Here is a 26,753-nt window from a genome sequence, read left to right as displayed (position 1 = left end):
CCCCTCACCCCAAGTCACGCAGCGTTTTAGAGTGGGGCGGTGCAGGGGCCCCACGCTGGCCAGCGGCCCAGGTGGGGCTTGGCTGCTCACTGTTCCTCTCCTGTGACCTTTCCTTTCTCCAGGGCGCCGCCGGCACCAGAAACAGGATGAAGAGCCAAGTGAAGAGGCAGCCATGATGAGTTCCCAGGCCCAGGGGCCGCAGCGGAGACCCTGCAACTGCAAAGCCAGCAGCTCGAGCTTGATTGGGGGCAGTGGGGCCGGGTGGGAGGGCACGGCCTTGCTGCACCACGGCAGCTACATCAAGCTGGGGTGCCTGCAGTTTGTCTTCAGCATCACTGAGTTTGCGACCAAACAGCCCAAAGGCGATGCCGGCCTGCTACAAGATGGGGTCTTGGCCGAGAAGCTCTCTCTCAAGCCCCACCAGGGCCCCGTGCTGCGCTCCAACTCCGTTCCCTAGGACTGGCGGCTTCCCCGTCACCCGCCCGTCCACCCCACCCAAGACTCCTGCAATGCAAAAATGTACACAAACCAAGCCCGGGTTTTTTTTCTATACTCCACCGGAAACCCTTCGACTACAATCTTTGCATGAAATGAAGAAACCTTTTGACTGTTTTTTAAAAATCCTTTTTCTTTTCTCAAGTTCTAGGGGGCATTTGCACATATATTTGTACTCAACATTTCATGGGAAAGCGGCAGACCGAGCTGAGGAACAGCGTGGGCAGGGAGGGGAAGGCCAATGGTCTGGACACCTCCAACACAAAACCGTTCCCCACCCACCTCCTGCTCCCTCCCCCTCGCCCGCCGTTGTAAAATAATCAGAAACTTGTTCTATTTTGTGGCAGTGACAATAGTTTTATATTAAAAGAAAAAAATACAGTTTTCATACAGCAAAATCTATACAATATCATTGTTTTATTTAATATAAAGATCGTACCCACCCTCCTTCCATGGTTCCCACCCTCCAGGTTATTTTCCCTTTCTGCAGCGGTTGCACTACAGGTAGCTACTGTGTATTATGGACAAATGAGAAATGAATTCTTTTTCTGGCTGTCCATCTTATTTTATTTCAAATAAGGAAAAGTGTATTTGGATTTTGTGTAAATACATCTAGTGATGACATTTTTTCAATGTTTTTAAAAACTGTGTACAGTACTACATGTGGTAGAGCGTTTTCTTCAAATTGTCTATTGTAGCAAAAACGTTTTTGTCGTAAACCTGTTTTGTCTCCTTTTTTTGTTCTCTTGCCACTTCTCTCCTCTTCCTCCCACCCCTGGCTCCCTCCTTCCCCCCCATCCCCACAACTAGTACCGATGTACATAGTAATTGTAATGTTTTAGACTTTACAGAAACTTTCCTGTATTCTGTATATAAAAAAACAAAAATACTTCAAATTATGTTTTCTGCCTGTCTGTCCTACCTGTCATCACCCTTAAGAGGGAACCGTCCCGAGGCCCTGGTCCCACAGCTCCACTGAACAAGTCTCACTCAGTGCCCAGGGAAGTCAGGAGAGGCGAGGTGTTGGAGAAAAGTGTGCCTAGCGTGGAAAGGTCAAGTGGAAGGGTTCAGCTGCAACGGCGGGTTGTTATATGGCTTTGCGGGTGACTTGAGGGAATTCAGAGGGCTTGAGCATTTGATATGATCAGATTCTACAAGAATCCCAAGAGTACTGATCCCTGCTCCTCTTGGCTCCAAAACCAAGACATTAAAATAGGAGATGGCTGGACTTCTCTGGTGGCTCAGTGGTAAAGAATCTGCCTGCCAAAGCTGGGCACTTGGCTTCAACCCCTGGTCTGAGAGGATCCTACATGCCGCGAAGCAGCTAAGCCCTCACCTGGAACCCATGCTTCGCCACAAGAGAAGCCACTGCAATCAGAAGCCCACACAGCACAGTAGAGAACAGCCCCTACTCACTGCAGAGAAATCCCACACAGCCAAAAATATTTTTTTAAATAAGACCATGAGACCTCTGCATTCTGCTCCAGAAGCTTTAACCCAAGCAGTTGGGGCTGTCTTTCCTCTGGTTATTTGCTATCATTTTTTCCATCTCTTCTGGGAGAAGTCAACACCTGGTTTTTTTTCCCCCTCAGCCCTAGCTGGGTATGGAGCAATTCATTATTCAAGTATCACTCAAGTTCCTCCAGTGTCCAGCCTTTGCCAGGCCTTGGATCTTGGTCTCAGTAACTTGCTGTGGGCAATCACCAGGACAGCTGTGGCCCCTGCCTCTTGGAGCTTAGAATCTAGTGTGGAGCAGTTTGTTGTTTCAAATGTCTGAAGAACGAAGAAATTCAGTCTCTAGACTCAGTCATGCCACAAGTAACTTGATTTGTAGTCACAAGCTTACAACTGCAGCCCCTGGACAGATGAGTTCACCCATTACCTTAATTCTCAGGCCTCTAAGCTCCCTCTTATTTAAACTATTCCTCCTCGCACATTATACTTAAGAAACTTTATCTGCCAAGTTTTTCCTGAAAACCATCTCCTGCTCCTTAGAGAACGCAGCTGTGTGCATGCATGCCAGCGCTGTTTAAAGTGCGTGGTACCTGTTTGCATGTCAGGATTTTGTTTTGGCGGGGGTGAAGAGCACATCCATTTATTTCACTTACATTCTGTCCCTAGTCTCATCCCACAGTATGGACACAAACGCTGAATCCATGGTGCAGCTAAACAGGAAATGGCTGGAATCTGTGGTCTGACCCTGGCTTCCACCTACCCCTCTAGCTTTGCCTCCACCACTCTCCTCCTCCTCCCCCATGGGCCTTGTGAACTCCTTAAGGGCAGAAACATTGTTCTGCTCAGTATTTCCAAGGCTACCTGCACTGCTGGGCATGCTGTGAGTGCCAAACAACAGGTGCTAAATTGTACTGGATTTCTCCTTTCTCCTGGCAAGTCACCTGGCCAGAAATAATACGCTTACCCATGCCTCCCTAGCTGTCCCCACCCACTCAGCCATCATCATCACGTCTATTCAGTAATGAAGCCTCTTTATCTATTTCTCCCACCTGTCAGAATCACTCCAGAGACAAACTTCCTCCTGAAGATCAGAGGACAGATTTTACACTCTCTTCCTGCTTCCCTTCGGAAATGGAGGGGTGGAGGGTTTCCCTAGTGGGCCAGCAGCTAAGACTGTACTGCCAATGCAGGAGCCCCAGATCCAATCCCTCAGGGAACTAGATTCCACGTGCTGCAGTTAAGAAGACCCGGTGCAGCCAAATATATATATATATATATATATAAAGGAGGGGTCTGGTGGGGTATGAGGAGGTGGGGAGATAGACAGCTAATGATTATGTGAATCCTGACAGCCCTGAACTGATGGTGCCACCCTGCACGCACTGTGTCACCTGTCTGACCTCCATGGGAAGAAATGGAAAGAATCCTAGAAGCTGAGGGGTTACCTGCTGGCTCAGCTGGTAAAGAATCCGCCTGCAACGCGGGAGACCTGGGTTCAATCCCTGGGTTGAGAAGATCCTAGAAGCTGAGGGCTGAAATAAGAGGATAAGGAACTGATGGACTTGTTCACAGAGGGCAAAGAATCCAGGACTAGACTGTCAGAAACAGCAGCATTCAGGCGCCCTCCGCTCTCCAGATGGGAAGGACTGCTACATACTGACACCCAGAGAGCCCATCCGTCTGCTAAGCCCCCTCCTGCAAGTCTTCCGCTACAGAACCCAGCATAGAGTACAGGTACACGCGAAGACGGTCATTCATGCACACACTGACGGACTACAGATGCATGCACACACCTGGAGGGGCACACACTCAGACACCTACAAGGTGCTCACGCGGGCGCGCGCACACAGGATCCAGAGGCACGCACACAACCTAAAGGACGATCACAGGATCCATGGGCACATCACAGACCAAAAAAGCTAGCACCTTCACTAGAGGTGCGTGTACATACCTAGAGGGCGCTCCCAGGCGCAAACGCACATAGGCACCTAGATTTTCACACCAGCGCACACCCCGAGGACGCAGACGCACGCCTAGGGGGCGCTCCCAGGGCCCACGCACACAAGCACGCACACACATCCCTGCCCTGTCTCCCGCCCGCCTCCGCCTCCGCCTTCGCCAAGCCGAAGAGCGCCAGGCGCCCTTCTAGGCCGGTACGGGGAGAGCCCGCAGCCCCCCGGGCGGCGATCCAGGCGGCTCCGGGCCTGGGCGGGAGCCCGGAGGTGCGGCCAGCATGGAGGCGCTGCTGCTGGGCGTGGGGCTGCTGCTGGGCGCCTACGTGCTTGTCTACTACAACCTGGTGAAGGCCCCGCCGTGCCGCGGCCTCGCCAGCTTGCGGGGCCGCACGGCGGTGGTCACGGGTGAGTGCTGGCTGGCGAGCAGGGGGCGGGGAGCCGGGACGGCGGGGCGGGGAGCCGGGACGGTGGGGCGGGGGCGTGACGCCTCAGCTCAGCTCCCGCCCACCCTCCTCAGGCGCCAACAGCGGCATCGGGAAGATGACGGCGCTGGAGCTGGCACGCCGGGGAGCGCGCGTGGTGCTGGCCTGCAGGAGCCGGGAGCGCGGCGAAGCCGCTGCGTTCGACCTCCGCCAGGTGAGGGAAGGCGGAGTCTTGAAAGGCGGGGCCTGGCGGGGGCGGGGGCTGGTGGGAGGGCGGGGCCTGGCGGGAGGGTGAACAGAGGACGGAAGCACCGAGGAAAAGAGCCGGGCAGCTAGAGACATGCGGGCGGGGTTATCCAGTCCCTTAAAGGACAGTGCAGCCCGGTTCTCCAAATGGAGAAGAGGGTGCACAGGTGCTCTGGTCACACAGCGAAGGGACACCAGATCTGAAGGAAGTAACTGCTGTTCTAATACATTTAAGAAACAGTGGAATTTAATGAAAGTTGGAAAGAGAACAGCAGAGGGAACAGCATATGCAGAGGCCCTGAGGCAAGATAGATGGTCTGATTTGAGAAACTGATTGAAAGGTTTAATGAGGCCAGAGCACGGAGTATGGAGTATGCAGAGAAGAGGCAAAAGGAAGGGGCTGAACTCTCTGAGCCAGAGCCAAGTTCAAAGGGCCCTTATAGACCCTACTGAGGAGATCAGATTTCATAGAATGGACAGTGGAGATCCAATAAAGTGTTCTCAGCAGGGACTGGACTTTCAGAATAACCTTTGGGAATGAACCCCTAAGTGGCTCTGTGGCACCTGGTTTGTAGGGGTAAGAGTGGGTTGGAGGAGACCAGTGAGTAGTCCGTTGTAGATTTTAGGGTAAACAATAATGGGCAGAGGGTATGATAATATTAATAATAATAGCAAGTACAAAAAAAAAAAAAAAAAAGCAAGTGCCTACAGAGTGGTGACTACATGCCAGGCAGTATTCTAAAGATTTTACATATATTAACTCATTTAATTCTCACAATAACTCTATCAGTAATATTATTATTTCCATTTTACAGAGAACTAAGGCTCAGAAAGATTAAGTATCTTGCCCAAGGTATCACTCTAGTAATAAGCAAAGTCAAGATTTGCATCCAGCATCCACACACTTACCCACTACATTCTAATGCCTGGGGTAGATCTTAGTAGAAGGAGTTAGTAGCAGGAGCTGAGCTCTCAGAATTTGGTGCCTGGGGAGAAGGAAGAAAAGGGTGCATATGACAGGCCACTTCTTGCCACTCCACAGGAGAGTGGGAACAATGAAGTCATCTTCATGGCCTTGGACTTGGCCAGTCTGGCCTCCGTGAGGGCTTTTGCCACTGCCTTCCTGAGCTCTGAGCCACGGCTGGACATCCTCATCCACAATGCCGGTGAGGGCAGCCGACTTGCGGAGGGGCGAGAGGGTGCCCAGGGCAGCCGACCCTTCCAGGCAGGCTTGGCCGAGGGACTGGTAAACATGTGAGAAGGATGCCCCCTACCACTATCTCACCTGGGGGATGCTGAGGCCTCCAAGGATCCCTCTGGAGCAGTTGTTCACACCTAGCCCCTACCCCAGGGATCAGTTCCTGTGGCCGGACCCGGGAGCCCTTTAACCTGCTGCTGCGTGTGAACCACATCGGCCCCTTCCTGCTGACGCACCTGCTGCTGCCCCGGCTCAAGACAAGCGCCCCCAGCCGTGTGGTGGTGGTCTCCTCTGCTGCCCACCGCAGAGGCCGCCTCGATTTCACACGCCTGGACCGCCCAGTGGTGGGCTGGCGGCAGGAGCTGCGGGCATATGCCGACAGTAAGCTGGCCAACGTGTTGTTCGCCAGGGAGCTTGCCACTCAGCTTGAGGGCACTGGCGTCACCTGCTATGCAGCCCACCCAGGTGAGGTTTGTCTCTCTGGCTGCTCTGCTTCATTCTTATTTCCCCGCTCCCATCCTCGCCCCTTCCCCTGCTCCCCCAGCCTCTCACTGAGCCACAGAATCTCAGAGCAGGAAGGAAGCCTGGTCCAGGGAGAGGCCTGTTCCTTGCTGATCTTGAAGCCAGGCTCTCCTTGTCTGAGCTTGTCTCACACCACAAGCTCAGATGCTGAAGGCTGGGTAAGGCATGGCAATGAGGAAGGCCTAGGTTCTCACCCCAAGGAGCCATCTGCATGACTGAACTGATGATGTTAGCTAATAATTACTCATTCAGGAAGCATTTAGTGAGTACCTACTATGTTCTAGGCATTAATCTAGACACAGGGAGTGTAGCAGTGAGCAAAACAAAGACCTCATCCTTGTAGAGTTTACATTCTACTTTATAGAAGGAGACAGCTAATAAATGTATACAATGACAGGTGGTGTTTAAAGTGCTGCAGGGAAAGATAAGACAGGGAAAGGGGGCTAAGAAATGACAGAGTTGGCAAAAGAAAAAGAAATGACAGGGGGTGCTATATTTATCTATGGCAGTCAAGGAAGATGTAACTGAAAAGGTGACGTTTCAGTAGAAGCTTGAAGGAAATGAATGACCTGTGAGGCATTCTAGAGAGAAGAGTAAAAGAACAGAGTAAATACCAAATGCAAAGGTCCTGAGGCAGAAGTGCTTGGTGTGTTTAAGAAAGAACAGAGAGCCTGCTGTGGCTGGAGCAGAGTGAGGAAGGGAATGTGGCAAGAGATGAGGTATAGAGATAGGCTGGGTCATCCAGGGTCTAGGGGTCCACTAGAAGCGTTCTTACAGTCTGAGTGATTTTACTAATTAGTAAGACCCATCCTGAGGTGTTGGAGAAGACTCTTGAGAGTCTCTTGAACTGCAAGGAGATCCAACCAGTCCATCCTAAAGGAAATCAGTCCTGAATGTCCATTGGAAGGACTGATGTTGAAGCTGAAACTCCAATACTCTAGCCACCTGATGCGAAGAACTGAAAAGACCCTGATGCTGGGAAAGATTGAAGGCAGAAGAAGGGGACGACAGAGGATGAGATGGTTGGATGGCATCACTGACTCAATGGACATGAGTTTGAGTAAACTCCCAGAGTTGGTGATGGACAGGGAGGCCTAGCGTGCTGCAGTCCATGGGGTCACAAAGAGTCAGACATGACTGAGTGACTGAACTGAACTGAAGACCCATCCCTGCCTTAGGGAACAAGTTGCCGGATAACAAGATCTGCCTGATCCATAGTACTATACCGAATATTAGACAATCATTACCTAAGGCTCATTAAAATTATGATAGTGATAATAATAATTATAGCTAGTCATTATTAGACTCCATATCTCTAATATCCAAAGCAGTGGCTGGTCTATTGTAGGTGTTCATAAATGTTTGCTGGTTAAACAAGGGAACAGGAGGACTTTCCTGGCAGTCCAATGGTTAGGACTTCACATGTTTCCAATGCAGGGGGTGAGGGTTTGATTCCTGGTTTGGGGAATTAACATCCCACATGCCACTGGGGAAGGCCAAAAGATAAAACACAAAGGAACAGGAAAAAAGATGAGCTAGAAAAAAAGATGGAGACAGATTGTTCCAGGCTAGTTTCTTGCCTGGAGAATCCCATGGGAGAAGTCCATAAGGTTGAAAAGAGTCGAACATGACTGAAGTGACTGAGCAGGCAGGGACACAGCATGAGCAATATCTGGAAGATGAGGATGTGTAAGGAGCTTGGATGAAGAAGTGGCTTGCTGTTAGAAACGAGTGAGGTCAGCTTATCAGGTCCCTAAGTACTACCCGGTTAATACGACCTTGGCTTCCCTGGGACCGGACTCTTTCAGTCCTTTGTAGCCCTGTGCTTGCCTCTTACCCTAGACCCTCACCCACTTCGTCTTCCCCGCCACTTCCTTTCTTCCCGTCCACAGGGCCAGTGAACTCGGAGCTCTTCCTGCGCCACGTTCCTGGATGGCTCCGCCCACTTTTGCGCCCCCTGGCTTGGCTGGTGCTCCGGGCACCGCGAGGGGGTGCCCAGACACCCCTGTACTGCGCTCTGCAGGAAGGCATTGAGCCCCTCAGCGGGAGGTACTTCGCCAACTGCCACGTGGAGGAAGTGCCCCCAGCCGCCAGAGACGACCGCGCAGCTCACCGGCTGTGGGAGGCCAGCAGGAAGCTAGCAGGGCTTGGGCCTGGGGAGGATGCCGAATCTGATGAAGATTCCCAGCCTGAGGACCCGGGGACTCCATCCTCTCCTAGCAGCCCCCACCCCGAGGAGCCCACGGCTTCCGAACTCTACCCCAGCCCTCAGAGTTCAACAGACTGGTCTACGGTCACGCGCCGAATTCCGGTTAAAGCTGAACTTGAGCCTCAGGCTTGCTAACCGCCCACCCCCCCCACACACACACCACCCCCCACCCCACTCCTACACACACACACACACACGCAGACCTGGAAGCTTTCCAGGGCACCTGGTGGGCCTTTAAAACCCTAGCTGTGTGCCGGGCCATGCACTAGGCAAGGAGAGAGTTGCCATTTTTGCATCCATGGTTACTTTCCGCGGTTTTCGAGGTATGTCCTGGACAGCTCGTTTCCTCGTGGAAGGAAATAAAGGGTGATTATTTCTCCCTGAGAGGAAGGGTAATCCCAGATTGAGAGGTGGGACGTAGTGTATCTGCTGCGGCTTTTCAGGAGTTTGAATTTCGGATTTCCAGGCCCTACCCTCAGGCATGCCGATCAGCCCCGGAATAGGGCCTGGGAATTTGTAATTGGATGCACTGCCAACACAGGATTATTCAGCTGGGTCCTTTTAGACCCTTTAGCTAAGTAGTTTCATTATCCCCTTTTTGCATTAGCAGCCAGGTGAGGGACTCAGCCAGATAAGGGACTCGCCCAAGGTCTCCCAGCTAGTAAGCGCGGGGGCTGAAACTGGAACCCCCAGCGGGCTGGCTCCAGGGCCGATCGCTGTAAGGTGGGAGCTGGGAGGTGGAAGGTGAGAAAGGGCAGGACGGTGGTTATTCAGGCGCCCAGTGGGAGTCGTGGGTACGCGATGTCTACCCCGTGCAATAAAGCGTCTTGACTCCACGGGTAGCGCGCAGACCGCCTCGCAGGCCGCGCCGGCCCCGCCCTCCGCCGCCACACTTCCGGCGGCGCTGCGGCCGCGGAGGGGTGCGGGCGGGCGGCCGCTGGGGGTGGCCCGACAGGCAGGGCGAGGCCGGCTGTGCGGGCGGGCGCGCGCGCGCGGGGTGCGGGCCGGAGGCTACTGTCCAGGTCTCCGCGACCTCCGGGGGCCCCTCCGTCCCGCAGGCGCCATGGGCAATTGTCACACGGTGGGGCCCAACGAGGCGCTGGTGGTTTCAGGTGAGGGGGCCCCGAGGGAGGTGGATCCGGAACGCCCAGCGCCGGGAGGGTGTTTGGGGCGGGGGCTGTGCCTGGGAGGGCGGGAGAGGGGCCAGGCCGAGGAAGGGCTCTGAGGGTGGGGCGGCGGGGGCGAGGGGGGGTGTTGTGGGGTGGGCAGTGCCGGGGGTGGGGCCTGAGCTTACGGTAGCTCCGGAGACCCCTTCCAGGAGGGACCCCCACTCTCCGTGCTCCGCGCCCTAGGGCACCGGCCAGGCGCTCCCCCCACCTCCGGCCTCTGCGTGTTTGCCCGTCTTGATTCCCTCCTTTCCTTTCTCCGCCTCCTTCTTTGGGCAGGGTCTCCCCTGTGGCCTAGAGGATCCCGAGCCGAAGCCTTGGGGTTCCGGGAACACAGTCTGGCTAGATGCCAGCGCCCGGAGCGAGGGATGGGTGGGTCGCAGGTGCCTGTCTGGGAAGGGGCGGTGGACCCTGGATCCTTGGGTTCTGGGCACAGATCCGTTAATTCCTAGCAGGCTGAGGCTTGCCGGGCTTTACTGGCACTGCCCGCCCCGGAGACGCGGGTGCGGCCTCTACAGGTTGAGAAACCTGGCTCCTGGCTGTGTTGCTCTGGTTGCAAAATGCTGCAGACTCCAGAATTTCTGTTGCGCTTAGACAGGATGGGGGCTCCGCAGTGCTGGGGGAGGGAGAGAGAGCTTGTCATAAGGCTGCTATTTAAATTGTTTATTTGGGTGTCTTGGGAAGTGGCAGAAGCCTTTCAAGCCACCAGTTTGTGCAGCCAATGGCGCGGGTGCTGGGGAGAAGCCCGTGTTTCCCCGACAGGATGGAGGCCTGTAGCTGCAGAAGACGGTCATATCCTACTTGCCACTGTCAGTATGGATTCTCCATCTGTACACAGAGTTGTTAGGGCCAGCTGCAGAACTGAGCAGAAGAGGGTGGGCTGGACCAGGGCTTGTTGCCACCCACTTTGAGAGCTGGGATGAATCCATTGGGAACTTTCATGGATTTTGGTTCAGTTTGGATCTCAAAGTCAATCTCTGCCCTGGGACAGGAAATCGTCAATCTCTCTGACTAGGACCCTACTCCTGTGGGGAAATTAAGATCCTTCACTTCCCTGGGACTTCCCTGGCAGTCCATTGGTTTGGACTCTGTGGTTTCACTGCAGGGGCCTGGGGCTTGATCCCTGGTCGGGGAACTAATATCCTGCAAACCCTGTGGCACAGCCAAAAAAAAAAAATCTTTCACTTCCCTGAAAACCAAAGAAGATAGCCTTGGGGTCACCAGGGAGACCCCTAGAGAGCACTGACTAAACCTCCTCTCTCAGACTTGGGCCAGTCTCCCAGCCTCCACTCCTAAAGGTTTTTAGAAACCTGAATCTACATCACACTTGTGTTTTTCTTGTGGGATTTCTCTCTAGAAGCCCAGACTCTGGGCAAGGAGAAAGAGCTCCCATTTTGTCTTTGTGGCGATCCTGAAACTGAGGAGCAAAAAGAGCCCCTAAGACTGGCTGCTCTGTGCCTCCCAAGTTGCCAGGGTACTCTAGCCAGAGGCCAAGGCAGTGCTAAATTTGAAGCCATTTTAGGAGTGCGGAGAGGAGGCCACACAGAATTAAGAGAGCTGAAGTCAAGGGAGGGTGGAAGAGAAGAGAGAGAGATGATGCCCAGCGTAATAGTTCCTTGGGGTTTGAGATGATCGAACTGCACTGTGGCTCTCGAGAGCACATGGACTTCTAGTCCTGTTCCCTGCACCCCATTAATTGGACCTGCACCGAAGTCCAGGTGCCTTCCATGGTGGCTCAGCTGGTTAAGAATCTGCCTGCTGTGTGGGAGACCTGGGTTCGATCCCTGGGTTGGAAAGATCCCCTGGAGAAGGGAATGGCTACTCACTCCAGGATTCTGACCTGGAGAATTCCATGGACTGTATAGTCCATGGGATCGCAAAGAGTCAGATGACTGAGCGACTTTCACTTTCCCTTCTAAGTCCAGGGCCATCTTACGCAACCCAGTTTCAGAAGGAGGATGTTGATATATATCATGATCATCTTTTCCACTTGAAAAGTCTGGAGGTTCTTCTTGTCTATCCTGCCTCCTTCATTCTGTGATGCACAATTTTTTTTTCTCTGTTTCTACTTTGGGGGAATCCAAACACATATACCTTTCTCTTATCTCTACAGTAGGGCAGAAATTCTTAACCTGGAGTTTGTGGATAGAATTTAGAGGTCTTTGCATTTGATAAGAGGAAAGTAGTACATTTTTATTTACACTTACCTTAACTGAAAGTTAGTGCTTCCGATACGATTATTAATGTCGGCAACAATCCATGATAGGATTAGCAGATATTTGCCTACTGTACTGCCTTTGTTGCAGTATAGTATGGTAGAAATCATTTATGCTCATTGCTATTTTGAAATTAAGCCAGTTATTAATCTACCACAAGATCTTATTATTTAATAACATTATACATGTTACTGTGTATCACATAGCACACATATGTAACTTTAAGTATTTGTTTCTTATGTATCTTACTTTATGCATTTATGGACATTCAGGCTTTGCCAGACTACTAAGGGGGGCGGGGGATTTCGGCTCAAAACATCCCCCTTGTATGAGAGTTCCCTGATGGCCCAGTAGTTAGGATTCAGCACTTTCACTGCCCAGTTCAGTCCTGGTTGGGGAACTGAAATCCCATAAGCCCTGCTGCGCAACCAAAAAAAAAAAAATCTGCCTTGTAGAGTTGTAGGTCTTCTTGACTAGTAGGAATGAAAGAGTGGAAGAGGGTCAGGAAGAAAGGGAGTGTTCCTGAGGGGGCAGACGGGCGCTTGTGTTTGGGGAGGGCTAAGAGTGAGGCAGAATTTATGACAGGATATTTTGTGATTCTTCAACTTGATTGAGGACAGAGCAAAGGAAAGTAGATTGGGTTAGAAGTGAGATAAAATTAGGAGGATTGTCTCCAGATCTGGAGACAGTAAGAACTGAGGAGGTCAAGGAAGGGTCACCTAAGAGTCCTCTCTTGGGAGTGGTCCCCAGGGTGACCAGGAAGTTGGAAGGAAGATGCCTTCCAGGGGAGGAGGCTGCTGGGGGTGGGGCAGCCAGGCAGCCCCAGCTTCCTGTTGTTGCTACCCCTGGGAACCTGGCCATGTTACCCTTGGCGGAGGCCCAGCCTGAGCTGTGGCAGCCTGCTCCCAAGGTCAAAGAATAAGTTAAAGGTAAAAAAAAAAAAAAAATGGCTACCCCTCCAGTATTCTTGCCTGGAGAATTCCATGGACAGGGGACCCTGACAGTCCACGGGGTCGCACAGAGTCAGAAAGAACTGAGTGACTAATGCCTCACTTTTCACTTCAAAGCGTGGATTCCCACCCTTGGCTCCCTCGCCTCCATCCCACCTACCACTACCACCATCTCCTCTTCCTGCACCCTGAGAAGTGCCCTGGGGTTGGTTGGAGAAAGCTGTGCCACTGTGCCCCATTCCCCACCAGGCCAGAAGAAGTGGAACAACCTGTGGTTTTTGATCCTTTTCCAGTTTCACTGGATCCTGAGATGTTTTTGGTTTCAAGTTGACTGCTGGTCCTCAGAGGCTCCTCTCACCCCATCCCCAGGACAGGGCAGCCTGCAGTGGCTTACCCTGAGCAGCAGTCCTGTGAACAGATGTTTCCAGAGACCTGCAACGTCTTCCCAACCCTGTTCACACTGCAGCGATGCTCCCGGCTCCCTGGACCTCAGGCTCAGCTGCTTGTACACCATGCACAGGGCAGACCCAGGAGACAGGGTGGGCTGCCCGGTGGGCAGTATCATTTGCTAGCTGTCCATCTTGGCAGTCCCACTACACTTGCGGGATCTTTGTTCCTTTGTTGTTGTTCAGTCGCTAAATTGTGTCCGACTCTTTCCAACCCCGTGGACAGCAGCACGCCAGGCTTCCCTGCCCTTCACTATCGCCCTTAGCTTGCTGAAATTCATGTCCATCGAGTCGGCGATGCCAGCCAACCATCTCATCCTCTGTCGCCCCCTTGTCCTCCTGCCCTCAATCTTTCCCAGCGTCAGGGTCTTTTCCGGTGAGTCGGCTGTTCACGTCAGGTGGTCCCTCCACCTATCTAAAACTTCTCTCCAGGTCATGATTCTGTTGTCTCTGGTTGTTGGCCTGACCACCAACCCAAACCCTGGCTGTAGACCTACACTGTCCAGTGTGGTAGCCAGGAGCCACAGGTTAAGTTAATTACAATTCATTTTCTCAGTTATACCAGCCAGATTTCCAGTGCTCAATAGCACATGTCCTGAGTGGCTGCTTTGTTGCACAGCACAGCTGTGGAACATTTTGATCCCTGAAGGACGTTCTCTTGGATCAGACTACTCTAGAAGCTATACCCCCACATCAGCCACTGTGTGTGGCCTGGGTCACTGCAAGAGGCTGCTTTTCCCCAGCCTCCCTGACCCAGGTATCTTTCTCCTTGTGCAAAGTGGGTTTTCTAAAATGCAAATGTTAAGTGTGGCTTCTTAGGTTAAATGACTTCCCCATCATTCAGGCACATACACACAACACCCCTGCTTGACCCAATCCCTACAATACTCTGCAGTCTGCCCTCTGCCCTGCCACCCGGCTTTGTCCCTTGCCATGAGGCCTCAGAGACACTAACCCAGCTACACAAAACTACCCCTGACCTTTGACCTTGGGAGGCACCCACCCTAGACTTTCCTGAAAACCCAAGTTTATGAATGTGGAAACGATGACCGCCCACTGGCTTTTTCCTCCCTGTTACATGTTACATTTCCTTTGAATCATCTGTTTCTGCCAGGGAACAGCCCCTCTTGCTTTTACTAAGTTTTCTTGAACTTGTTGATTAATTTCGGCATCAGTAGGGGGGTTCGCGACAAGAATTTCAAGAACTGATTTTTCTTACTTCTGTATAGAGATTGTATGAAGCTCCTCCAGGAAGTGAATCTGGGTGGTGGCCAGATTTAGCAGGCTATTTAGTTGATACATAGTTTCCAGGAGTCATTTCCTTTTTAGGCCTTTTCCCTTTCACTTTTCCAGTTGGTACCATGAGTTGGCTTCTGTTTTGAGGTCTTGCCTTCTTCCCCATCCGCTCCCATTCACTTTGAACCCCTGGGAACCAGCCTCACTGAGAGGTCTGCTGAGCGTGAGCCAGCCCCCACCCCCACCCCCACCCTACCCCTTGGTTCATAGACTCCCTTGCGTTAGCCTTCCACCTACTTTCCCTCTGGGACTGATCCCATCCTGGTAACAGGCCAGTCACATGGTACAACCATCAGCTCAGGAAAAGGTCACTCCTCTGAGTCCCACCTCTTTTAAGAGAGGAACTGTACCTTCATCTCTGTTTCCCTAGCACAGAAAAGTACTTGTTTGCTGAACGGATGGTTGAATCAAAGATGGATGTGTCCCTGTTCACTCTTGCCCACTGACTTTGTTCTCTGAAAGCACATATGTTCTGAACCACTCATTGGCTCCCCTCATTTCTATGCAAATAGCACAAAACTGGATCCCAAGACCTTAAGGGCCTGTCTCCCATTTATCTGTAACCTCCACACCTAGTGCCCAGTGGTAAGAATTGTCAAGTATCAGAGCAAGCAAAGGTCCAGTGTTGCTGATGGAGGCGTTGGAGGGTAGACAGACCCAAGGACTAACTGACCAGCCATGGTTTGCTTTGCTCTCCAGGGGGCTGTTGTGGTTCCGACTATAAACAGTATGTGTTTGGCGGCTGGGCCTGGGCTTGGTGGTGTATCTCCGACACTCAGAGGTAAGGGCCTGGGGGCTGGTGATTGGGCATCCTGGTGGGCAGGGGAGAAGAGGGTCTCCATCCTTAACCCCCTTCATGCCACTTGAGCTGCATTCCGTTCTAGTTGGGGGGACCTCCCAAGAGGCAGGTGGAATGGGTTACATGGGGAGGCAGGAGGGCTGTCTGTGGGCAGCTCCTCCTTGGTGGGTGTGCTTTTTTCCATTGAAAGTATCACTTCTGCCCCAGGCAATTCAGGCAGAGCCCTAAGGCCCTGATTTTAGCTCAGAATTATTCAGGAAGCCTTAATAACACACCTGTTTGGAGTGGTCCTAGGAAGGAGGAAAGACTTGAAGAGACCCCTGCCCTGTGCAGACCCTGGAACAATGCAGGCAGGGGCTAAATGGCAGAGGATGGTTACAGTCTGAAGGGGCTCTGTGTATTAAAGACAAAGGTTGCAAATCTAAGGAACTGGCACCCAGGCTGGGCAAGACGGGTCTGGACATCCTCCATCAGTCTGGAGAGACTCAGAAGGGGAAGGGAGATTTCAGCTCAGGCTCTACCTGCTGGCTTTCCCAGAGCCCGGGGCAAGGCTAGACTTGGGCCCAGGCTTCTCCTGTCCCCCTCACTGCCCGCCCAGGAGGAGATGAGGCCGGCCGGCCACCTCTCCACCAGCACCCCCTTCCTGATTATGGGAGATCAGGGGAGGGGCCCAGATTCTTCCAGGCCAGGAACCAGGCGACACAGGCCCCAGAGCTATGAAAGCGCAGGCCTGTTGGCAGGGGTGGGGGTCCTGTGAAGGGGAAGCAGTGGAGATTCCAGTGGAAATCCCCCTGTATCCCAGTCTCGTAGTTGGCAGAGAGACGCCTCATGGCTGCAGGGAGTCTGAGGGTGTTGGCTCAGGTCAGGGGCATGGGAAGCATGTCACAACGATTTAACTTCACTGATCTCTCCTAACTCCCTCCACTGCCCATCTCTCCCCGCTCGTAGCCTTGCCTCAGTTGAGGGATCTTGGGGAACTCTTCTGGCCCAAGGTCAAAAGTGTTCAGAAAGTAATTAGTAGTGGTCACAAGTTCCTCTCAGGATCCTAAGACACCTGAGGTGGCCAGCTGGCCTGACAGGAGCCATGGGTCCCCTCTCCAGAGACACTGTCACCTCCCACTCTATACCCGCCACACAGTCCTGGGACAGCAGAGTGTCTTGTCCAAACCCCTCGACGTACGGCCGGGCCTAGAGAGTGTCCGCTTGCGCCAAGACCTGTCCAGCCAGGCGTCTGCTGCTCGGTGCTGCTGACACTCCAGAGGCCCTTTCTCCACGCCGTGGTTGGTCCCCTCCCGCTTCCTGCTCCCAGGAGCAGAGCCCCAAGACAGCAGGGCCTGGCTTCTCTGATGGCAGGTTTGAAGGTGAGGGGTGGGGGGCCTTGTGCCTCATCCTGGGAGCGGCTCTCCCACACCCAGGCTCAGCGTCTCCCTCTGGGCCCACAGGCAGGGCCCACTCTTGGGTTCCTGGGGCGGGCCCCTTCCCTGTCCCCTAGCCTGCTGCAGGGGCGTCTCCCCCAGCGGGGACCTTTCTTTCCCGAGGCCGGCAGGGGCTTCCTAGGTCAGAGTGGAGGTCTAGGATTCTAACCCAGCCTTCCATTTGAGGTCCTTTTCACGGCCATCCTCCATGTCACCTGCCCTCAGTGTCAGCTGTTCTTCTCCAGCCTCAGTGAGGTCTCTCCCGCTGTTCTTTGCTGCCATGCCCTGTCCTGTCCTGAGGCCCCGATGGGGGCAGCTGTCTCGCCCTAACCTAAGCGGTTCCTCCATTTCTGGCATCTGAGCTGCAGCCTCCCTCCTCCCCACTTCCTCCCCCTTCCTCCCCCATCCTCTCCCCTCCCCCCCCTCCTCCTCCTTCTCCCTCTCCCCTCCCTACTCCCCTCTCCCCCTCCTTCCCCTCCTTTTCTCTCCCCCTTCTTTCTAGTCTCCCTCCCCTCCCCTTCTTCCCCCTTGTCCCCACCCTCCCCTTCTCCTGTCTTCTTCCCTCCCTCCCCTCCTCCCCCCTTCCCCTCTCCCTTTCCCCTCCCCCACCCTCCCCCTTTTCTGTCTCCTTCCCTCCCTCTGTCCTCCCCTCCCTCCCTTTTTCCTGTCTCCCTCCCTCCTGTCTCCCCTCCTCCCTCTTCCTCCTCCTCCCCACCCTCCCCCTTTCCTGTCTCCTTCCCTCTCTCTTCCCCTTCCTCCCCGTTTCCTGTCTCCCTCCCTCCTCCCCCCTCCTCCCTCTTCCTTTCCCCCACCCTCCCCTTTCCTGTCTCCCTCCCTCCCCTCCTCCCTCTTCCCCCCACCTCCCCCTCTTTCCTGTCTCCCCCCTCCTTCCCATCCCCTCCTCCCTTTTCCCCCTCCCCTCACCCTCCCCCTCTTTCCTGTCTCCCTCCCTCCCCTCCTCCCTCTTCCCCCCACCTCCCCCTTTCCTGTCTCCCCCTCCTCCCCATCCCCTCCTCCCTCTTCCCCCCCCCTCCCCCTTTCCTGTCTCCCCCTCCTCCCCCTCCCCTTCTCCCTCTCCCCTCCTCCCTCTTCCCCCTCCCCCACCCCCCTCTTTTCTGTATCTCCCCCTCCTCCCCCTCCCCTCCTCCCTCTTTCCCCTCCCCCCACCCTCCCCCTCTTTCCTGTCTCCCTCCCTCCCCTCCTCCCTCTTCCCCCCCCACCTCCCTCTTTTCCTGTCTCCTTTCCTCCCTCTGGCCTCCTCTCCCTCAGTCCCTCCCTCCCTCTTTCATGTCTCCCTCCCCTCCTTCCCCAGAGAGAGCTTGATGGGTGCCTGTCTGAGCTGGGTCTGCTGTCCTCTCAGCCTGAGGGTACTGTTAGGGAGGGGCTGGAAGGCAGTCAACCTGTGTACGTGCGCATGGCTGGAGAGTGGAGGGACCCACGTTGCCTCCTGCTCCCCGTCCCTCCACTCCACTTGCTTCTGCTCCTTCACCTCAGCCTCTGCCCTCCCTCCCTCTGGTTTAAGGAAACCTTCTGCGCTGTCCACAGGCTGGCCTCTGCCTGGTCCAGCACCCAGCACACACGGGCACACACCCTGCCCCAGGGAGGCCCAGGTAGCTTCCACGCACCTTTTCTTTGCCATGACTCTGCCTGTGCCCAACTCTGGAAGTGAGTGACTCCCAGTTGTCCCTGTGAATATTGGCAGGGGTGCGCACACTTCCCCCCCTCCCAGCCTTCCTTGACACATCCCACCCCCACAAATCAGAAAATCCAAAAATTGCTTTAGTCTCTTCTGGCCCTAAATTACCTTCTTAGGGATAAGTAGCACAGGCCTTGAGGGTTTGTGCCCGGCAGGATTCGGTATTTGCTGAGGCTCGTGAACCCCCAGAGTGGCCTCCCCCTCCCCCACCCCAGCTTCTGGAGACACAAGCTTGCCTCTGTCTGGAGCATGGAGCTCAGGCTGCCAGCCAGACCGTGCCAGGAATCTCCTGGGAAGGTGAGGCGGTGGGTAACCCTGGTGCCCTGCACACAGGCAACCTCCCAACCTCAGGTCACAGGCCCAGGGCATCAGCAGGCTTTACCTCCAGCCCAGCAGCTTCTCACTGAAGGGTGTGGGGGCTGGAGAAGAGACCAGAGGCCTCAGGCCAGCGCAGGGGTGTCTCGAGCTGGCGGTGGGGGATGGGAGCTGAAGTCTTGAGCGACCCCACCCCCACCCCCCAGGCCTCAGGCATCCGGTGCTTGTCTGGTAACCACTGTGTGTGTTTGCTGTGTCCCCTCCTCCCCTTCCTGTCCCTGCCTCTCCCTCCCTCCCCCCGGCTGCTCCTCAGACTGTCTCTGGAGGTTATGACCATCCTGTGTCGCTGTGAGAATATTGAGACGTCGGAGGGGGTCCCGCTATTCGTAACAGGGGTTGCACAGGTAATAACCCGCCTGCTTTCTCCTCTGTGTCTAACCTCCTCTCTTCCCGCCCTGCGGGGGCCTGGCAGACTCCAGATGGACTCCCTTTTCCTGAGAGTGCGTCTCCCTGCCCAATACTCCCACCACCACTGCTCTGCGTGGCCGTGCGGAGCCTCTAGGGTCCCCCACTCCCTTGTCCCAGCTCATGGGGGGCTGTGAGTGGGGAGAGAAAGTGAGGGCTTCTGGGAGCTCTGCCCAAGTCTGCCAGGGGGTGTCCTTGGATGCCAAGCCTACATGGAGAGTAAGCTGAGGCGGGAGAATACACAGGCCCTTTTGTGACAGAGGTGGGCTGCCCAGGTGGGGAGGGGTCTATCCTAAAGACTCCTGCGGGAGCCCTAGTCCTCTAGGCATCACAGAGCTCTGTGCCCTGTGCCTTCTGCAGGCCGACGCCCTCCTCCCTGCAGCACCAGAAGGATGGGTCCCCTGGGGAGTTATGTTCATCCCACCCCTTGACTGCTTCCAACCTCCTTGACAGGCCTGAGCAAAACGAGCCATGCCCCTGATTCTCTTTCGAGAGGCCTTTGAGCAGCTCTCTTTGTCACCAGACTTCAGCTTCCCCATCTGCGAAAGGGGGAAAGTCAAGCCCTCCCTGAGCCTTGTAGAAATATTAGAAAGGCAAGTAAAGCAATGTGAGGGTGCTCGCTTTGGGATTTTCAGAAAAGAAGTGCTCGAGGAATGCCATCTGTATCACAGACTTGATCTCACCTGGGAAAGCAAGCGGCCTGCTGCCTCCCTCCTCACTGCCACACAGCCCTAGAGATGAAACCCTTTCCTGAGCCAGGGCATTTAGCAACGCAGTTCCCCATCTTCATTGGTCCGTTTGCCAGCTCCCCGCTGAGCGTCTTGTCAGCTCCAGGCACAGCGGAGGCAGCGATGGACATCAGAAAGCCCCTGCCCCTCAGAGCCTACATGCTGGCGGGTCCCCAGGGCAGAAGAGACCTACATGTCACCTTACCCTTCTCCACCCTTCCATGAAATTGTCCTTCAGCCTCTCAGGCAAAACCCGGCACCCCCACACCCTGCCTCACCCAACCTCCTATCCTTAATGGGGAAGAAGACTGTCCCCATCGCAACCACTACTCATCGCTGTGGAAGGGCAGGCTTCAGGGCAGAGAAGAAGCCCAGAGCCCCTTTGCGTGGGATGTGTAGGGGCCAGGCCTCCCTCAACACCCCACCTAGCAGCCTCGTCTCCTTCCAAGCCCACACTCCATTTGAAATAGCTAATACCCAGGTCCCTTTTCAACTGGGTGATGTGGACCCTTGAAGACTCAGGTCATCTGGGCAGAACCTTCCTTGCCCTGAAGCGCTAGCGTGACCCCAGCCTTTTCCTCCACTGGCCGCATCTGGCCCCAACCCCAGAGAGCAGGCTTCCAGCCTTGGCCTGTTGCCAGGTAAAGAGACCTGGCAGAGCTCCCCTGGTGGGGTGGGGCAAACACAGGATCACCTCCATCTTGGCCCAGCAGTGGGCATACTCCCAGCATGCTAGGTACGAGGCAGCTTTCTCAGCAGCCTCCAGGGCACTCTGGGGTGCTGAGCACACCCAGAGAATAGGCAAAGGCCTCTGGGGGATGGTCAGATGGTACCCACAAACAGCCCAGAGGACCAGCACTTATGTGCTGCCCCAGGACACACATGGCCACGCCAAGACTCTCGCCCACCCTACCCCAGCCCCCTGGGCCAGACCACCCCCGACGACTCCTCTGCTTCCTCTCCCACTCTTCCAGCCAGGCTGATGTGAGCAGAGGACACACGTGCACATGGTTGGCACACAACACTCCTTCCACTGAGCCATCTGCACCCCAGCCCTGCTGTCCCAACCCCTCTCCTCCTCACAGCTCCAACCCCTTGGAGAGCCCACCCCTCCGTCTCCTGCAGCAGGACCCCCCGGCCCGTCCCTGCCAACACAGTGAGATGTCAAAGTCTTTCCCTGCACCCCAGGCCCTGGGCCCCCAGACCCATGGCCCCTGTTTTGCATTTCTTGGCAGGATTTCCCTAGAGATTATGACGTTGCAGCCCCGCTGTGAGGACGTAGAGACGGCCGAGGGGGTAGCTTTAACTGTGACGGGTGTCGCCCAGGTATAGTAACTCAGCAGCCCCGCGCATGTCCGTTGAGCTGCCTCGTCCCCATGCTGGGGTTTGGGGTGGGAGCGAGGAAAGGCCGGCAGCCAGGGGCAATCTCTCTCCAGCGGCCCCGCCCCTGCCCGCCCCTCTTCCCAGAGAGGGTCGTCACCACTGGAACTTGCACTCAGCCTCTCGGCCACCCAGCAGGACTAACAAGACACCCCTTCTCTCCCCAGCAGGCCAGCAGAGGACAGAAGCCATGCTGAGGGCTCCCGTGTCACTAACCCCTCCCCGTTCTTTGCAGGTGTCGGAAATGCCAAGCCCCAGAACCCAGGCCTCCTCTGACCCCTGGGTAGGGGGCTGCAGGGTGGGGACCAGAGGGTGAGGCCACGTGAGGCCGGGGAGCTCTGGGCTCTGGAGTCAGAGCTGCATTATAGTCCCAGCCCAGTGACTGAGCGAGGGGCTGCCTGCTCTCCAGAGGTCCTCACAGGGCAAGTTCAGCTATCTCAAAGGCCCCTGGTGCAGGAGTGGTTGGCTTGGTGCCTTGGGGAAGAAAGAGGAGGATGCCCTCCCCTGGTGATGGACTGCAGACCTGTCTCCTGCCCTCTCCTGGCTCTCTTTCCTAGTCTGTCTGTCTGCACCCCTATTGCTCATTCTCCTTTTTGCAGAGACCTGCAGGCTGAGGGGCCAAGAGCGGACTGGAGGGGTTGGTGGGGGGGAGGAGCCCAGAATGTGCAGGAGAGAGGCCCTGGCAGAGCCTGGGCTTGCCAGTGAAGGTGAAATTTCTCAGTATGAGTTCCTCGTGTTTTCTCCCTGCTGGAGGCCTTAGCAGACCCCGCCCCCTCCCGCCACCACCCTCTTTCCCCCCGAGGCCTCCAGGTCCTAAAAAGGAGGGGAGGGGTACCAACTGCCACCATCCTCCTGGGTCTGGGGCCTCTGTCTGCCTGCCTCCAGCCTAGCTCAGACTTCTCTGTGACCACCGGCAGGTGAAGATCATGACCGAGAAGGAGCTCCTGGCCGTGGCCTGTGAGCAGTTCCTAGGCAAGAGCGTGCAAGACATCAAGAACGTCGTCCTACAGACGCTGGAGGGACACCTACGCTCCATCCTCGGTGAGGCCCTGCCCGGCCCAGGGACCCCCCTCCCTCTGTTACCTGCAAGGAGCCACACAGCATCCCTGAGCCAAGTCCAGGGAGGAGAGAGGGGGCCTTGGACAGGCGGGCCTGTCAGTCCCACAGAGAGGCTTCTAGCAGAAAAGCTGACAGGTTTTCCATCATGTATTTCTTTTCAAAACGTCAGGTGACTCGAGTGAAGAAGAGAGCATGGAGGTGGGGCTGAGTGACTGACTGCCAGTCTGGTCAGGCGCCTAGTGCTGCTTGGGCACTTTTCCTCGTTTGCCCAGACCCTGCAGGAGGAGATTCAGTGTTAGAAGAAACCAACCAGGGACTTCCCGGGTGGTCCAGTGGCCAAGACTGCGCTCTCGAGGCAGGGAGCCCAGATTGGATCCCTGGTCAGGGAATTAGATCCCACATGCCACAACTTAAGAGTTCACATGCTGCCGCTAAAGATCCTACATGCTACAACGAAGACCTAGCACAGCCAGATAGAAAGAAACCTAGGAAGACCCAGCACAGATCACGTGACCCCTGCCTACACTCAGACCTCTCCCTGGCCGCCGCTTCCCTTTCCCAAGCTGGCTGGGCCCCTGGGGAGCCAGCCCACGATCCTTCTGCCCCCAGGCACTCTGACAGTGGAGCAGATTTATCAGGACCGGGACCAGTTTGCCAAGCTGGTGCGGGAGGTGGCAGCCCCTGATGTCGGCCGCATGGGCATCGAGATCCTCAGCTTCACCATCAAGGTGCAGTGTGGCGGGAAGACTGTGGCCCCCGTGTCCATCCGTGCGGGGTGGGGGAGCTTGCCAGGAGGGGCCCCTTTATGCCTCTGACTATTCCCAGGGACGACTTCCCCTTCCCTTCCCAGGACGTGTATGACAAAGTGGACTACCTGAGCTCCCTGGGCAAGACACAGACTGCTGTGGTCCAGAGAGATGCCGACATCGGGGTAGCCGAGGCCGAGCGGGACGCAGGCATCCGGGTATGTGGGCTTGCCTTCCCAGCCTCAAGGATAAGGGAGCGCAGAGGGGGTGGAAACCCCAGTTTGAGAGGGCCCCTCAGCACCTGTCCCTCCTGCTCCCAGGAAGCTGAGTGCAAGAAGGAGATGCTGGATGTGAAGTTCATGGCTGACACCAAGATTGCCGACTCCAAGCGAGCCTTTGAGCTGCAGAAGTCGGCCTTCAGCGAGGAGGTCAACATCAAGGTGAGAAGCTGTCGGGTGTCCCGGGTTTGGGGCTCAAGGCCCAGGACTGTGCCGGGCAGCCTCTGACGTGCTGCCCACCCTCCCCCGCCACAGACGGCTGAGGCCCAGCTGGCTTATGAGCTGCAAGGGGCGCGTGAGCAGCAGAAGATCCGGCAGGAAGAGATTGAGATTGAGGTCGTGCAGCGCAAGAAGCAGATTGCCGTGGAGGCGCAGGAGATCCTGCGCACTGACAAGGAACTCATCGCCACCGTGCGCTGCCCCGCTGAGGCCGAGGCCCACCGCATACAGCAGATCGCCGAGGGCGAAAAGTAGGTGCCGCTGGGGGCCCCGCTTTAGTCCAGCTCCTCTGCCACCTGGGTATCCCCTCCACTCCTGGCCAAGCTTGGAGGCCCCCACGCCTGCTTCCTCACTGGGAAGTAGGGGTAACCCGCCTGCCCTATGGGATTGTTGTTAGGAAGACTGAATTAGGTACCAGAGGTTTAAGGGCCTGATGTGGTGCTTGGCACAGAGGGCACCCAGGTAGGTCCCCTCTCCACTGTGGCCTCTGGGAGCCAGTGCCCTCTTCCAGGCCAGAGCCAGAAGGCCAGGGCACTGCCCCCATGGGTCCCTCATCCCTGACACCTGCCAAAGTGGGGGGCTCGAGGGCTCACTGACCCCCAGGCAGGGCTTAAGGGGCCCCTGGCACTTCCCACTGACCCTGCCCCCCCCCCCCCCGGACTCCCCCAGGGTGAAGCAGGTCCTCCTGGCTCAGGCAGAAGCAGAGAAGATCCGCAAAATTGGGGAGGCAGAGGCGGCAGTCATTGAGGCGAGGGGCAAGGCAGAGGCTGAGCGGATGAAACTCAAGGCTGAGGCCTACCAGAAATACGGAGACGCAGCCAAGATGGCCTTGGTGTTGGACGCCCTGCCCCGGGTAAGGCTCCCACCCAGGGCTGGGACTGGCTGGGCAAATGCCGGACTTCTCTGGGCCTTGTCAGCGACACAGCGACAGGATGGCTGCGAGGTTCAAATGGGGAAGTACTCAGCGGCATGGGGAAGAACTCTACAACAGGCCTAGGTTCATCCCTAACCCAGGGGACCATCTGACCTTTATTGCAAATAAGGGCCACCCAGGCTGCGTTTGGATGTGGTGAGGTGGAAACGGGAGGGAGAGATGCTGAATGGGGCAGGTGGATGGAGTCCGAGTAGCAACCAGCTCTCCTCCCACCCCGCCTCCTAGATTGCTGCCAAAATTGCCGCCCCACTGACCAAAGTCGATGAGATTGTGGTCCTCAGTGGGGACAACAGCAAGGTGACATCAGAAGTGAACCGACTGCTGGCCGAGCTGCCCGCCTCTGTGCACGCCCTGACGGGTGTGGACCTATCTAAGGTAGGTGTCTCACCGTCTGCAGTGGGTTCCCCGGGCAGAGTGGTGGGGGCCTTGGAGCCAAGGCCTCATGGCATCTCCCATCCTTGCAGATACCGCTGATCAAGAAGGCCACCGGTGCACAGGTGTGAGGTCTCGTCGGCCCATACCCTTCAGCAGCCACCGCCCCCACCTTCAGCACCCGTTTTAATACCACAGGGACAACGGGAACGTCACTGACTCTGGTGCCTTATTCTGTAGGGACCAGAAGTGCTGCGTGTTCAGGCCTCTGGCTGTCTTCCCTTCTCCTCTGTCTCTGTCTCCCCCCTCTTCTCCATCCCACAGCCTCACTTTCACTGCCATGACTGTCTGGTTTGTCTCTTGCACCCTTATCTCCTGTACATCTCTTCCTTTGTCTGTCTTTTTCTCTCCCTCTCTCCTCGCACTCTCTACACACATCATGTAGTTTAAATTGAAGATGTTTATTACAATCACCGTCTTGTCTGTCTGTGGGGGTGGCGCTGCTGCTCCCGAGAATCCTGGTGCCTTGAAGTTTTCTGTGCTTCTGTCCATCCCCTCAGCCCCGTGGCCCCAGCCAGAGCTTCAGCATGGGTGCAGGGATCCTGGGGATGACGGCCACCCTGCCCTCTCCTGGCCTGGTCTTCCCAGCCCAAAACCTGCCCCCAGGAAGTCCCCAGCCTCGCCCACTCCAGCCCTTCTGGGCCCAGGTAGCGTGGCTGCAGGCCCAGGGCCATCGCCCTCTGCCAACCCCTGCCCAGCTCCAGGCCTGCTCTCGTACCTCACCTCTCTCTCCCGCACCCACGGGCACAGAGGCAAGGCCTCCTGTGTAGAGCAGCTCCCTCAGTTTACTACTGCCTTAGGAGGCCCCTGCTCGTGCTCAGGGAATCCCCTTCCCTGGAGTGGGGCTTGGTCCCAACTCTGCTAAGCCTTTCTGGGATCAGGATCCAGCCCTTCTGGGGAATATAAAATGTACAGACCCCCTTCCTACTAGGGCTGTGCTGCCCTGAGTATCAGGCCGGGCCCTTCCAGTGGGCAGAGCTGTGCCAGCCCTGTACAGAATCGAGTGCCGTAGGCTGGCCGGACTCCTTCCCTGCTCGTGCCGGTTTGCTTTCTGGCCAGAAATGATCAGGCTCCAGCTGTGGGGAAGCAGCCCGGTCCTCTGTCTCCTTGCTTCAGAGGAGGCAGAAGAGCCCAGGGCCCCAGCGTCCTGGCAGGGACGCTGCGGGTGTCCTGTGGTCCTGGTCCCCCACCCCTCGCCCTGCCCCAGCCTGTGTAGCTGTTCCTGCATGTGGATGCTGCATGTCCGGTCTGGGGCTTGGATGCTGCACTGCCCCGCTGCCTGTCCCTTCTGGTAAAATAAAGATCTGGTTATGCCCACACCCTGTACTGTGTTTTGTGAGGAGAGAGACTGGGAACCTGCCCACACACCCCTTCAGCCTAAAGGCTACACTTTGCCTGTTCTTCCCCACCCTCGACACTGGGGGGCAGCAGCGTCCTGGCCTTGCCCTCAGCTTCCTGGAGCAGGGCAGCCATTGCTCAGGTGCTGAAGCCAGATCTGAGCCTTGGGAGACCTGGCTCCACCGCAGACACAAGATGCAAGGGGCTGCCAGGTTCACTGCCCCTCTTGCCCATTCTGAGCCCCACTCGGTGCAACCAAAAAAAAAAAAAAAAGCATTGCAATGATACCATTTCTCTAAAATTGGTCTATAAATTCAATATAATCCCAATCAAAATCCCAAGAAATTTTTAATCAACAGAGTAATTCTGAAGT

At 55.8% G+C, this 26,753-nt stretch overlaps 3 protein-coding genes across 8 annotated transcripts in view; all 3 read left to right on the top strand.

Annotated features, from left to right (window-relative positions):
- PHF12 (PHD finger protein 12) overlaps positions 1-1,391 on the top strand; it is a 38,604-nt gene extending 37,213 nt beyond the window's left edge. For both annotated transcript variants that reach the window (XM_004012512.5, XM_060395291.1), the window contains one exon: positions 123-1,391. In XM_004012512.5, the coding sequence (XP_004012561.1) occupies positions 123-457 (335 nt within the window). In that variant the 3' untranslated portion in view covers positions 458-1,391. The remainder of the gene's footprint in view (positions 1-122) is intronic.
- A 2,672-nt stretch (positions 1,392-4,063) lies between these two features.
- On the top strand, positions 4,064-8,886 carry DHRS13 (dehydrogenase/reductase 13). 2 transcript variants are annotated; one of them, XM_015098548.4, is made up of 5 exons: positions 4,064-4,310; positions 4,423-4,541; positions 5,616-5,739; positions 5,925-6,236; positions 8,186-8,886. In XM_015098548.4, the coding sequence occupies exons 1-5, from the start codon at positions 4,184-4,186 to the stop codon at positions 8,635-8,637; spliced, it is 1,134 nt and encodes a 377-aa protein (XP_014954034.2). In that variant the 5' UTR covers positions 4,064-4,183; the 3' UTR covers positions 8,638-8,886. The 2 variants fall into 2 exon arrangements, with proteins under 2 accessions (XP_014954034.2, XP_060251273.1); XM_060395290.1 differs by lacking the exon at positions 5,616-5,739 and having other exon boundaries at positions 4,064-4,541.
- Positions 8,887-9,391: 505 nt separating this feature from the next.
- On the top strand, positions 9,392-26,359 carry FLOT2 (flotillin 2). Of its 4 annotated transcripts, none has more exons than XM_027975216.3 (11): positions 9,392-9,614; positions 15,276-15,357; positions 21,230-21,320; positions 22,292-22,415; positions 23,043-23,161; positions 23,284-23,397; positions 23,500-23,619; positions 23,713-23,927; positions 24,346-24,529; positions 24,836-24,985; positions 25,075-26,359. In XM_027975216.3, exons 1-11 carry the CDS (start codon positions 9,566-9,568, stop codon positions 25,111-25,113), a joined length of 1,287 nt encoding a protein of 428 aa, XP_027831017.1. In that variant the 5' UTR covers positions 9,392-9,565; the 3' UTR covers positions 25,114-26,359. The 4 variants fall into 4 exon arrangements, with proteins under 4 accessions (XP_027831017.1, XP_027831018.1, XP_060251272.1 ...); XM_027975217.3 differs by lacking the exon at positions 21,230-21,320 and adding an exon at positions 19,115-19,205; XM_042256579.1 differs by lacking the exons at positions 9,392-9,614; positions 15,276-15,357 and adding an exon at positions 19,113-19,205.
- The last annotated feature ends 394 nt before the right edge of the window (positions 26,360-26,753 follow it).

The sequence above is a fragment of the Ovis aries genome, chromosome 11, assembly GCF_016772045.2.
Source record: "Ovis aries strain OAR_USU_Benz2616 breed Rambouillet chromosome 11, ARS-UI_Ramb_v3.0, whole genome shotgun sequence".
Lineage (NCBI taxonomy): Eukaryota > Metazoa > Chordata > Mammalia > Artiodactyla > Bovidae > Ovis > Ovis aries.
Note: the sequence above shows the minus strand (reverse complement) of the source record. Positions and strands in the feature narration are given on the sequence as shown.

Excerpts from the sequence above, each read along its gene's own strand:
- FLOT2 (XM_027975216.3), top strand. The coding sequence starts at position 9,566 with ATGGGCAATTGTCACACGGTGGGGCCCAACGAGGCGCTGGTGGTTTCA. Across the intron at positions 23,162-23,283 it reads TCCTCAGCTTCACCATCAAG|GACGTGTATGACAAAGTGGA; the intron begins GTGCAGTGTGGC and ends TTCCCTTCCCAG. Across the intron at positions 23,398-23,499 it reads AGCGGGACGCAGGCATCCGG|GAAGCTGAGTGCAAGAAGGA; the intron begins GTATGTGGGCTT and ends TCCTGCTCCCAG.
- DHRS13 (XM_015098548.4), top strand. The coding sequence starts at position 4,184 with ATGGAGGCGCTGCTGCTGGGCGTGGGGCTGCTGCTGGGCGCCTACGTG. Across the intron at positions 4,542-5,615 it reads CTGCGTTCGACCTCCGCCAG|GAGAGTGGGAACAATGAAGT; the intron begins GTGAGGGAAGGC and ends GCCACTCCACAG. Across the intron at positions 6,237-8,185 it reads CTGCTATGCAGCCCACCCAG|GGCCAGTGAACTCGGAGCTC; the intron begins GTGAGGTTTGTC and ends TCCCGTCCACAG.